Source organism: Mustelus asterias, chromosome 9 (genome assembly GCF_964213995.1).
Source record: "Mustelus asterias chromosome 9, sMusAst1.hap1.1, whole genome shotgun sequence".
Classification (NCBI taxonomy): Eukaryota; Metazoa; Chordata; class Chondrichthyes; order Carcharhiniformes; family Triakidae; genus Mustelus; species Mustelus asterias.
In genome coordinates this window covers 7792241-7805337 of record NC_135809.1, presented here as the reverse complement: position 1 = coordinate 7805337, position 13097 = coordinate 7792241, and the positions used below count along the sequence as shown (strand labels likewise).

At 49.7% G+C, this 13097-nt stretch overlaps 1 protein-coding gene across 3 annotated transcripts in view; it reads left to right on the top strand.

The window, feature by feature from the left end:
* kitlga (kit ligand a) overlaps positions 1 to 13097 on the top strand; it is a 123306-nt gene that overhangs the window by 104546 nt on the left and 5663 nt on the right. For all 3 annotated transcript variants that reach the window (XM_078219629.1, XM_078219627.1, XM_078219628.1), the window contains one exon: positions 6060 to 6140. In XM_078219629.1, the coding sequence (XP_078075755.1) occupies positions 6060 to 6120 (61 nt within the window). In that variant the 3' untranslated portion in view covers positions 6121 to 6140. The remainder of the gene's footprint in view (positions 1 to 6059; positions 6141 to 13097) is intronic.

Genomic DNA, 13097 nt, shown 5'->3' with positions numbered 1-13097 from the left:
AAAGTCTGAAGTCACGTACCAACTGACTCAAGGACAGCTTCTTCCCTTCTGCTGTCAGACTTTTGAATGGACTTACCTCACATTAAGTTGATCTTTCTCTATACCCTGGCTATGACTGTAACACTACATTCTGCACCCTCTCCTTTCCTTCTCTATGAACAGTATGCTTTGCCTGTATAGCGCGCAAGAAACAATACTTTTCACTGTATGCTAATACATGTGACAATAATAAATCAAATCAAAATCAAAAACATGAGGGGTTATGGGGATAGGGCCTGGGTGGGATTGTTGTTGGTGCAGGCTCGATGGGCCATGTGGCCTCCTTCTGGCATTAGGATGAGATGGAAATCAGCCACGATCACATAGAATAGCAGAGCGGGCTCGGGGGGCTGAATTGCCTACTCTCGCTCTGAATTCCTATGTTCTGCACTGTAGAGTTTCTATGATATGAGTGGCCTAAGAGTTTACACAATCTAAGGGCATTCAGTGTCTGTTATTAGCACAGGCTTTTAATGTTTCTCAATTACTTTTAAAAGTGTTTCTTGAAATTGTATTGAACCACTATTGGGGCAGGTTTTAAGCAGTAGTGGAGAGGAGATTGAGGGGTGAGGGAAATGTGGGGAACAAAGAATAGTGATGAATGACTGTTGCCTCTTACCTGCCGCACAGTCTGTTTTAACCCTTATACGGTGGACAAATAACTACGAGTAGACATCTTATTAGTACAACCAATATTTATTTAAACCCACACAATCAATAATCACCCACCCAACCAACGATAAGTTATCTTACAGGAAAATACTAAAGTTCAAGTCCAATATAAGACCTTGACTTAACTTTGCGTGACTGGCGCGTACCCAAGCAGATATTGGCCTTTATCTGTGCGCTGGTCTCGGTCGTCCTCTGCGTAGTCTGGTCCTTTGGTCTGGTCTGGCACTCTGGCTCTGGTCTTCCTTCCTTCTCGGGTGTGCTGGCTCTCCTCATGCTGGTCATCGCTGGCGATGGTCACTGTTGTTGTAGCTCGTTCGTGGGGTCAGAGACAGAGAGAGAGAGCGAAAGAGAGAGAGAGAGAAAGAGCGAAAGAAAGAGAGAGAGTGAAAGACAGAGAGAGAGAGAGATTCCTGGTTGCGCAGCACCCTTTATACCTCGTTGGGTTTCACGCCCCTTTTGGCCATTGCCAATCACTCGATCAGGACTTGATCACCCTGATCGATAAGAGTCCAATCAGGTGCTGCCACACCGATCTCTGGCTGTGTACCTAACGTGGAGATGCCGGCGTTGGACTGGGGTAAACACAGTAAGAAGTTTAACAACACCAGGTTAAAGTCCAACAGGTTTATTTGGTAGCAAAAGCCACACAAGCTTTCGAGGCTCTGAGCCCCTTCTTCAGGTGAGTGGGAATTCTGTTCACAAACAGAACTTATAAAGACACAGACTCAATTTACATGAATAATGGTTGGAATGCGAATACTTACAACTAATCCAGTCTTTAAGAAACAAAACAATGGGAGTGGAGAGAGCATCAAGACAGGCTAAAAAGATGTGTATTGTCTCCAGACAAGACAGCCAGTGAAACTCTGCAGGTCCACGCAACTGTGGGAGTTACAAATAGTGTGACATGAACCCAATATCCCGGTTGAGGCCGTCCTTGTGTGTGCGGAACTTGGCTATCAGTTTCTGCTCAGCGACTCTGCGCTAACGGCCATGTCTGTAGGTGCTGGAGGCACATAGGTCACATATCTCCCTCCTAAATAAGGGGTCACGGTGCCCTTACGTCTGGTAAACAACCCAGTGTGATCAGAAAGTCTCTTTCATCCTGGAGATGAAACAACCCAGGGTGACCATAAAGTCCCTTTCATCCTGGAGATGACCCATATCCTGTTTATTCACTCGTCAGGGTTGCAGCCTGTTTGTCTCTGTCTTTAAACTGCAGCCTGTCGTTTTAGTTCTTGCCCAATTGTCCCAGAGTGCTTTACAAATCGCCATTTTAGATGGCCCGTTTAGCCACAATGACCATGGATAGAATTACAAAGGAGTTGAACGCAGCAAGTTGTTGGTTCTCAGAAGCCAATTAATTTCCTCTATCACAGGTCATCAAAGAAAGGTCCCACAAATGGAAATGAGATCGCAATTAATCTGTCTGAGGGAAAAGTGTTGAACAAGACTCAGGAAAAATCCCCTGTTCGTCTTTGAATAGAGTCATGTGTGGCCGACCTGTTCGTATCCACCTGGTTTAATATCTCATCTGAAAGACAGTGCATTCAGCAGTGCTGCATTCCCTCAGAATGCCACTGTGGTGTCCGACTAGATCATGGTGGTTGCCAGTGACCGTAACAAATCACTAAACCGGTTTACACCACGCCTAACTCTAATGGAAATGAAAATCAAGTGTAGTGTAACACGAGCTGCCAATCCACTGGTGAAATCTGATTTCACCGCAAGAAATTCCGTTATCTTTACCAATAATATAACCGCTATTCAAAATAACTGATGCAATGCATATAATATTTAGTCCAGAGGTTGATAAAAGGTGATAAGGATGTGTAGAGTCCAGAGAAAACCAAAACATTAATGAGAGTTTCATTAGTAAACAGGGGCAGGTGGAGCAAATAGAAGGTCAGGGATAGGTTGGAAGTCAGGAGAGATTAAATGACAAAGATATCATGAAACACATGACAATGGGAGTGGTAATGATAGTATTAAAGACTAAAGCTTTATTCCAGAGTAGGTGTTAATAGCAGATTAAATGTCATCACTGTCTGAAAGCAAAATAGCAGAATCTGGGTGATATGGGGTGATGCTCCAGAATTGAAAAGAAGTCATAGAGTCATAGAATTTTGCAGCACAGAATGCAGCCCTTTGGCCCATCATATCTGCACCAACCATCAAACACCTATTTATTCTAATCCTATTTTTCAGCTCTTGGTCTGTAGCCCTGTCTGCTATGGCTTTTCAAGTGTTCATCTAAATGCTTCCTAAATGTTGTGAGGGTTCCTGCCTCTACCACCATTTCAGGCAGTTAGTTCCAGATTCCCACTACCCTCTGGGTGAAAAAAACCTTTCCTCACATCCCCACTAAATCTCCTGACCCTTACCTTAAATCTATGCCCCCTGGTTATTGACTCCTCAACTCAGGGGAAACATTCCTCCCTATTTATGTCCCTCATAATTTTGTGCACCTCAGTCAGATCACCCCTCAGCTTTCTCTGTTCTAAGGAAAACAATCCCAGCCTCTCTTCATAGCTGAAATGCTCCATCCCAGGCAACATCCTGAAAGGTTCAAGAGCTTCAAGTTTTTAGGTGTCCAGATCACGTACAACCTGTCCTGGTCCCCCAATGCCGACACTATAGTTAAGAAAGCCCACCAACGCCTCTACTTTCTCAGAAGACTAAGGAAATTTGGCATGTCAGCTACGACTCTCACCAACTTTTACAAATGCACCATAGAAAGTATTCTTCCTGGTTGTATCACAGCTTGGTATGGGCTCCTGCTCTGCCCAAGACCGCAAGGAATTACAAAAGGTCGTGAATGTAGCCTAACACATCATGGAAACCAGCCTCCCATCCATTGACTCTATCTACACTTCCCGCTGCCTCGGCAAAGCAGCCAGCATAATTAAAGACCCCACGCACCCCGGACATTCTCTCTTCCACCTTCTTCCGTCGGGAAAAAGATACAAAAGTCTAAGGTCACATTCCAAACGACTCAAGAACAGCTTCTTCCCTGCTGCTGTCAAGACTTTTGAATGGACATGCCTTGCATTAAGTTGATCTTCCTTTACACCCTAGCTATGACTGTAACACTACATTCTGCACTCCCTCCTTTCCTTCTCTATGAACGGTATGTTTTGTCTGTATAGCGCGCAAGAAACAATACTTTTCACTGTATGTTAATACATGTGACAATAATAAATCAAATCAAATCAAACATCCTGGTGAATCTCCTCTGCCCCTTTCTAGTGCAATCACTTTCTTCCTATAGTGTGGTGACCAGAACTGCACACAGTACTCTAGCTGTGGCCTAACGAGCGTTTTATGCAACTCCATCATAACCTCCCTGCGCCTATATTCTATGTAAGAGTGTTGTAGCGTCTGCATGGTTTCCCCAAAGTACCATGCCTCGGGACATGTCCTATATTCTATGCCTTGGTTAACAAAGGCAAGTATTCCCATATTCCTTCTTCTCCACCTTATCTACCTGTCCTGCTGCCTTCAGGGATCAAAGGACATGCACTCCTATGTCCCTCTGGTTCTCTGTACCCTATCACATCCTACCGTTCATTACGTCTTTTCTTACCTTGTTAGTCCTCCTGAAATGCATCAGCTCCCACTTTTCAGGGTTAAATTCCATTTGCCGCAGTTCTGGCCAGCCCGTCTATATCGCCCTGTAATCCAGGTGGATTTTGTTATCAGGAGGATAGGGTGTCAGGAGCTCATCTCGGGGTCACATGATTACTACTGAAATCTTTCTCTCCTGTGTTAATTTGCCCTGCCCAGCATCTTGCCAAAGGGACAAAGGAACCATTTTATATGCCATGTCTCCCACTGCCCACGTTAGTACTTCAGCAATGGCACAATGTCTAAACCTCTCTTCATAGTATTTGATTCCAAGATGCCCTTCATACCATACTTCCCCTCCATCACCGGACACAGACACCCACACCAGATGAGCTGGATGTTGTCGTATTGCCATCATGGTCAAAGCAACTCTGATTTACAAATCAGCTTTTATAAGGTTTTCACTGTTGGGATCTTGCTTGGTCATCTATTCTTCCTTAGTCATCTCGGAGTAACTTAGATTGAGGGTGATTCAGTTTCCAAGCAGCTAATTCTTGGGCAGAGAACAAGAGAGATATCATGACTTCTTAAAAGTGATTCAGAAGCTGTGGCAAATAGGCATCTATAAACTGGAACAGGAAAGCTGGCTAAAAATCACTCACCAGGGATTTACTTTCCAAGAATCCAGCCGCATCGTTCAATGTAAATGCCCACTGAGGAAAAAGTCCTGAAAAATCAGTATTCCCCACCCGATTCCAGCTCGTTTGACCTATGGATGATGATTCCCTGAAAAATCGGGCCTCATCAAACGGACTGGTTGCAGAAAATGAGACAATATTGGAGGGCCAGCGAGGACTGAAATACACTGGGACTCTCTGAAGTCCTCAGTTCAGTTTATTTATTAGTCACAAGTAGGCTTACATTAACACTGCAATGAAGTTACTGTTAAAATCCCCTAGTCACCACACTCTGGCGCCTGTTCGGGTTCACTGAGGGGGAATTTAGCAAGGCCAATGCACCTAACCGGCACATCTTTCAGACTGTGAGAGGAAACCGGGGCACCCGGAGGGAACCCACGTAGACACGGGGAGAACGTGCAGACTCTGCACAGACAGTGACCCAAGCTGGGAATGGAACCCAGGTCCCTGGCGCTTTGAGGCAGTAGTGCTAACCACTGAGGCACCGTGCTGCCTCTCATTGTGGACAGCTGAGAGTAGCATGGACCCATTGCATTTATATAACTTTTTAGACTGCCTCGGGGCATCTCCAAGTACTTTGCAACCAATTAAGTACTTTTTGAAGTGCAACCACTGTTGAAATGTAGGAAACACAGCAGTCCGTTTGCACACAGCAAGATCCCACAAACAGCAACGTGACATTGACCAGGTCATCTGTGTTAGTTATGTTGCTAAGGGACAAATGTTGGACAAGACACCGAGGATAAATCTGCTCTTCTCCAAAATAATGCAATGGGATCCTTTTTATGTTTTTTTTTCTACCCGAGAGCGCAAACGTGGTCTCAGTTCAACATCTTATCCAAAAGATGACAATAGTGTGACACTCCCTCGGTACTTCAGTAGAAATTATGCTTTATTTTGTGCTCTGGCCTTTGGGTTGGGGACTTGAACCCACAATCGTCAGCCACAGGGTGGGATATTTCTGAATTCAATTTAAAAAGCAACTTGCATCAGTTTGGGAGCATTTGTCATTTGCAATACGTTGAAACTCACCTGTTCTTCAGGTGCATTCGAGTGTTTAATCCTCTATTGAACTCTCCACAGGGAAGAAAATACACAAGAAGAAGGTCAGTTCATGCATGAAAATCAAGATTCTCTTACATAAAGTTACCAGCTGATAATGGGGTAGGTTTCTTTGAAATTCAAGTATCAATTACACAGAATGTACAGCTCAAGAACAGCCAATTGACTCAACCAGTCCATGTAAGGGTCTGTGCTCCACACAAACTGCCTCTCAATGCATTGAATCTAACTTTATTATTCAGTTTCCCTTCAATGCATCTGTGCAATTCCACAGAACTGCTCCCTGCGGTAGTGAATTCCACATGCCTGACCCCCTCTGGGTAAACACCGTAAGATGTCTCACAACACCAGGTTAAAGTCCAACAGGTTTATTTGGTAGCAAAAGCCACTAGCTTTCGGAGCGCTGCTCCTTTGTCAGGTAAGTGGGAGTTCTGTTCACAAACAGGGCATATAAAGACACAAAAACTCAATTTACAAAATAATGGTTGGAATGCAAGTCTTTACAGGTAATTAAGTCTTAAAGGTACAGACAATGCGAGTGGAGAGAGGGTTAAGCACAGGCTAAAGAGATGTGTATTGTCTCCAGCCGGGACAGTTAGTGAAATTTTGCAAGCCCAGACAAGTCATGGGGGTTACAGATAGTGTGTCATGAACCCAAGATCCCGGTTGAGGCTGTCCTCGTGTGCGGAACTTGGCTATCAGTCTCTGCTCAGCGACTCTGCGTTGTTGTGTGTCGTGAAGGCCACCTTGGAGAACGCTTACCCGAAGATCAGAGGCTGAATGCCTGTGATCGCTGAAGTGTTCCCCAACAGGAAGAGATCACGCCTGCCTGGTGATTGTCGAGCGGTGTTCATTCATCCGTTGTCGTAGCGTCTGCATGGTCTCCCCAATGTCCCGTGCCTCGGGACATCCTTTCCTGCACTTTAACTGGACTTTAACCTGGTGTTGTGAGACTTCTTACTGCGTTTACCCCAGTCCAACGCCGGTATCTCCACATCATGACTACCTCTCTGGGTAAACAAGTTTCTTCTGAAGTCCCGATTTGATTTTTTTTAAAATCTCTCACTGCATCTAGGTGTTGGCCAGTTTTTATTGCCCTTGAGAAGGTGGTGGTGAGCTGCCTTCTTGAACCGCTGCAGTCCATGTGGTGTAGGTGCACCCACAATGCTGTTAGGATGCTGTTATTGGTGACTATCTTAGAATTGTGGCCCATAGATTTATTTGACTGCCCCACAAGTGGAAACATCTTAACAGACAAGTGACAGATTCTCTCCCCTGGGACTACCCATGGGTGGAGGATAAACGATGTTGCATGGATAAAGGAGAGATGAGTGCTAGATTCTCCATTCTCCCTGGCAGCGGTGGTGGGGCGTACAAGACTGGAGAATTCTGTCCAATATAAGGGAACTTTTGTTCATGCGCTAAGTGCTTTGTGATCTGTATTGCACTGCCTAAAAGGAAGCTGTATAGAACTTTAGTTAGGCCGCATTTGGAATATTGCGTACAGTTCTGCTGGCCACACTAGCACAAGGGTGTGGAGGCTTTGAAGGGGCTACAGAAAAGGTTTACCAGGATGTTGCCTGGTTTAGAGGGTATTAACTATGAGGAGAGATTGGAAAAACTTGGTTTGTTTTCACTTTAACGTCAGAAGTTGAAGGGCGACGCGATAGAAGTTTACAAAATTATGAGAGGCTTGGATAGAATGGGTAGTAGGTGTCTCTTTCTCCAGGTTAGAAATGCCAATTGCTCGGGGACAAAGGTTTAAGGTAAAAGAGGAAAAGTTTAAAGGAGATAGAAACATAGAAAAACTACAGCACAAACAGGCCCTTCGGCCCACAAGTTGTGCCGAACACATCCCTACCTTCTAGACCTACCTATAACAATGTGGGGAACAGATGTGGGGGAAACTTTTTTTTTGCACAGAGGGTGGTAAGTGGCCGGTCTGCACTGCCAGAGAAGGTAGGAGAAGCAGATACAATAGCAATGTTTAAGAGGCATCTTGACAGATACATGAATAGGCCAGGAATAGAGGGATACGGACCGTGTAGAGGCAAAAGGTTTTTGATTTAGAAAGGCATCATATCATAGAAAGAAATCATAGAAACCCTACAGTGCAGAAGGAGGCCATTCGGCCCATCGAGTCTGCACCGACCACAATCCCACCCAGGCCCTACCCCCACATATTTTACCCGCTAATCCCTTTAACCTACACATCCCAGGACTCTAAGGGGCAATTTTTAACCTGGCCAATCAACCTAACCTGCACATCTTTGGACTGTGGGAGGAAACCGGAGCACCCGGAGTAAACCCACGCAGACACGAGGAGAATGTGCAAACTCTACACAGACAGTGACCCAAGCCGGGAATCGAACCCGGGACCCTAGAGCTGTGAAGCAGCAGTGCTAACCACTGTGCTACCGTGTCGGTGCAGACTTGATGGGCCGAAGGGCCTCTTGCTGTGCTGGACTCTTCTTTGTTCTTTGATGGTGAAAGCAGTAATTTTCAAAAGAAAATTGTATAAATACTTGAAAGCCATGGAGAAGGAAAGGTGGTGGAGGGGAGCGATGTGCAATTGGATAACTGTATTATAGCATTGGCATGAGCATAATGGGATGAATGGCCTCTTTCTGTGCTGTATCAATTATGGTTTTCTTACAGCTTTATCTATTTGTTGACCTATGGTGTTATTATCAGGTTCTTTGATGTCTTTCAGTTTGAATATTGCTAAGCCACCGTTGTGAATATTATTGTCAGACAAGTTCTAAACGCTAAGGTTAATGATATCTTAAAGTATTACTTCCAAATAAGCATCAAATTGTGAAATCATTTTGGCAGTAATTGTTTTCTGCTGTGTTTCTTTCCTTTCCTTGAACATAATTATTTTATTTCTCACTGTTAGTTCTTGGCATCAGAACCGTATTAATTCTCCTTCTGGGTGCACTAAACTGGGATATTCCCCTTATGTACTTGCTGACTTTCTCATGAAGGTCATCCACATGTTGTCTTATTAAACTCTGCTATATTTAATCGAAATGTTCTTCCAGCCAGTTTGTGCCCAGCCAGTGAAAAGCTGAGCTAATCCAAAACCCTGCTGTGTGTATCGGACCCTGCCCCCCCATCCCCGTTCCATTCACGTCTGTGCTCACTGACCGACTTTGACTCCCAGTCCCCTTACACCTCTGATTAAACAGTCACATTCTTGTTTACAAATCTCTCGATTTACCCCACCCGCTTTCGATAACCTCCTCCAGCCCTCCAGCATTCCAGAAACCTGCATTCCTCCATTTTGGGCTTCTTGTACATCCCCGTTCACTTGATCCAGAAATGAGAGCCATGCCTTCAGCTAGCTATGACCCAAGGGAAGAATACCTCCCCCTTCTCACATGCTCTCCCCCTCTCTCTCTCTCACTCACTCTCCCCTCTCTCTCTCTCTCTCTCTCACACTCACTCTCCCCTCTCTCTCTCTCACACACTCTCCCCCTCTCTCTCTCACACACTCTCCCCCTCTCTCCCACACACGCTCTCCTCCTCTCTCACACACTCTCCCCCTCTCTCTCACACACTCTCTCCCCTCTCTCTCTCACACACACTCTCCCCTCTCTCACACACTCTCCCCCTCTCTCTCTCACACACTCTCCCCCTCTCTCTCTCACACACTCTCCCCCTCTCCCTCTCACACACTCTCCCCTCTCTCTCTCTCACACGCATCTCCCCCTCTCTCTCTCTCACACACTCTCCCCCTCTCTCCCACACACGCTCTCCCCCTCTCTCTCACACTCGCTCCCCTCTCTGTCACACACTCTCCCCCTCTCTCTCACACACTCTCCCCTCTCTCTCTCACACACTCTCCCCCTCTCCCTCTCACACACTCTCCCCTCTCTCTCTCTCACACGCATCTCCCCCTCTCTCTCTCTCACACGCATCTCCCCCTCTCTCTCTCTCACACACTCTCCCCTCTCTCCCACACACGCTCTCCCCCTCTCTCTCACGCTCTCCCCCTCTCTCTCACGCTCTCCCCCTCTCTCTCACGCTCTCCCCTCTCTCTCACGCTCTCCCCTCTCTCTCACGCTCTCCCCTCTCTCTCCGCTCTCCCCTCTCTCTCACGCTCTCCCCTCTCTCTCACGCTCTCCCCTCTCTCTCACGCTCTCCCCTCTCTCTCACGCTCTCCCCTCTCTCTCACGCTCTCCCCTCTCTCTCACGCTCTCCCCTCTCTCTCACGCTCTCCCCTCTCTCTCACGCTCTCCCCTCTCTCTCACGCACTCCCCTCTCTCTCACGCTCTCCCCTCTCTCTCACGCTCTCCCCTCTCTCTCACGCTCTCCCCTCTCTCTCACGCTCTCCCCTCTCTCTCACGCTCTCCCCTCTCTCTCACGCTCTCCCCTCTCTCTCACGCTCTCCCCTCTCTCTCACGCTCTCCCCTCTCTCTCACACACTCTCCCCCTCTCTCCCACACACGCTCTCCCTCCTCTCTCACACACTCTCCCCCTCTCTCTCACACACTCTCTCCCCTCTCTCTCTCACACACTCTCCCCCTCTCTCACACACTCTCCCCCTCTCTCTCTCACACACTCTCCCCCTCTCTCTCTCACACACTCTCCCCCTCTCCCTCTCACACACTCTCCCCTCTCTCTCTCTCACACGCATCTCCCCCTCTCTCTCTCTCACACACTCTCCCCCTCTCTCCCACACACGCTCTCCCCCTCTCTCTCACCGCTCCCCTCTCTGTCACACACTCTCCCCCTCTCTCTCACGCCCCACCTCTCCCCTCTCCTCTCACACCTCTCCCCTCTCCCTCTCACACACTCTCCCTCTCTCTCTCTCACACGCATCTCCCCCTCTCTCTCTCTCACACGCTCTCCCCCTCTCTCTCTCACACACTCTCCCCTCTCTCCCACACACGCTCTCCCCTCTCTCTCACGCTCTCCCCTCTCTCTCACGCTCTCCCCCTCTCTCTCACGCTCTCCCCTCTCTCTCACGCTCTCCCCTCTCTCTCACGCTCTCCCCTCTCTCTCACGCTCTCCCCCTCTCTCTCACGCTCTCCCCTCTCTCTCACGCTCTCCCCTCTCTCTCACGCTCTCCCCTCTCTCTCACGCTCTCCCCTCTCTCTCACGCTCTCCCCTCTCTCTCACGCTCTCCCCTCTCTCTCACGCTCTCCCCTCTCTCTCACGCTCTCCCCTCTCTCTCACGCTCTCCCCTCTCTCTCACGCTCTCCCCTCTCTCTCACGCTCTCCCCTCTCTCTCACGCTCTCCCCTCTCTCTCACGCTCTCCCCCTCTCTCTCACGCTCTCCCCTCTCTCTCACGCTCTCCCCTCTCTCTCTCACGCTCTCCCCTCTCTCTCACGCTCTCCCTCTCTCTCACGCTCTCCCCTCTCTCTCACGCTCTCCCCTCTCTCTCACGCTCTCCCTCTCTCTCACGCTCTCCCCTCTCTCTCACGCTCTCCCCTCTCTCTCACGCTCTCCCCTCTCTCTCACGCTCTCCCCTCTCTCTCACGCTCTCCCCTCTCTCTCACGCTCTCCCCTCTCTCTCACGCTCTCCCCTCTCTCTCACGCTCTCCCCTCTCTCTCACGCTCTCCCTCTCTCTCACGCTCTCCCCTCTCTCTCACGCTCTCCCCTCTCTCTCACGCTCTCCCCTCTCTCTCACGCTCTCCCCTCTCTCTCACGCTCTCCCCTCTCTCTCACGCTCTCCCCTCTCTCTCACGCTCTCCCCTCTCTCTCACGCTCTCCCCTCTCTCTCACGCTCTCCCCTCTCTCTCACGCTCTCCCCTCTCTCTCACGCTCTCCCCTCTCTCTCACGCTCTCCCCTCTCTCTCACGCTCTCCCCTCTCTCTCACGCTCTCTCCCTCTCTCTCACGCTCTCCCCTCTCTCTCACGCTCTCCCCTCTCTCTCACGCTCTCCCCTCTCTCTCACGCTCTCCCCTCTCTCTCACGCTCTCCCCTCTCTCTCACGCTCTCTCCCTCTCTCTCACGCTCTCCCCTCTCTCTCACGCTCTCCCCTCTCTCTCACGCTCTCCCCTCTCTCTCACGCTCTCCCTCTCTCTCACGCTCTCCCCTCTCTCTCACGCTCTCCCCTCTCTCTCACGCTCTCCCCTCTCTCTCACGCTCTCCCCTCTCTCTCACGCTCTCTCTCTCTCACGCTCTCCCCTCTCTCTCACGCTCTCCCCTCTCTCTCACGCTCTCCCCTCTCTCTCACGCTCTCCCCTCTCTCTCACGCTCTCCCCTCTCTCTCACGCTCTCCCCTCTCTCTCACGCTCTCCCCTCTCTCTCACGCTCTCCCCTCTCTCTCACGCTCTCCCCTCTCTCTCTCGCGCTCTCCCCTCTCTCTCACGCTCTCCCCTCTCTCTCACGCTCTCCCCTCTCTCTCACGCTCTCCCCTCTCTCTCACGCTCTCCCCTCTCTCTCACGCTCTCCCCTCTCTCTCACGCTCTCCCCTCTCTCTCACGCTCTCCCCTCTCTCTCACGCTCTCCCCTCTCTCTCACGCTCTCCCCTCTCTCTCACGCTCTCCCCTCTCTCTCACGCTCTCCCCTCTCTCTCACGCTCTCCCCTCTCTCTCACGCTCTCCCTCTCTCTCACGCTCTCCCCTCTCTCTCACGCTCTCCCCTCTCTCTCACGCTCTCCCCTCTCTCTCACGCTCTCCCCTCTCTCTCACGCTCTCCCTCTCTCTCACGCTCTCCCCTCTCTCTCACGCTCTCCCCTCTCTCTCACGCTCTCCCCTCTCTCTCACGCTCTCCCTCTCTCTCACGCTCTCCCCTCTCTCTCACGCTCTCCCCTCTCTCTCACGCTCTCCCTCTCTCTCACGCTCTCCCCTCTCTCTCACGCTCTCCCCTCTCTCTCACGCTCTCCCCTCTCTCTCACGCTCTCCCTCTCTCTCACGCTCTCCCCTCTCTCTCACGCTCTCCCCTCTCTCTCACGCTCTCCCCTCTCTCTCACGCTCTCCCTCTCTCTCACGCTCTCCCCTCTCTCTCACGCTCTCCCCTCTCTCTCACGCTCTCCCCTCGCTCTCCCCTCTCTCTCACGCTCTCCCCTCTCTCTCAGCCTCTTCCCCTCTCTCTCACCGCTCTC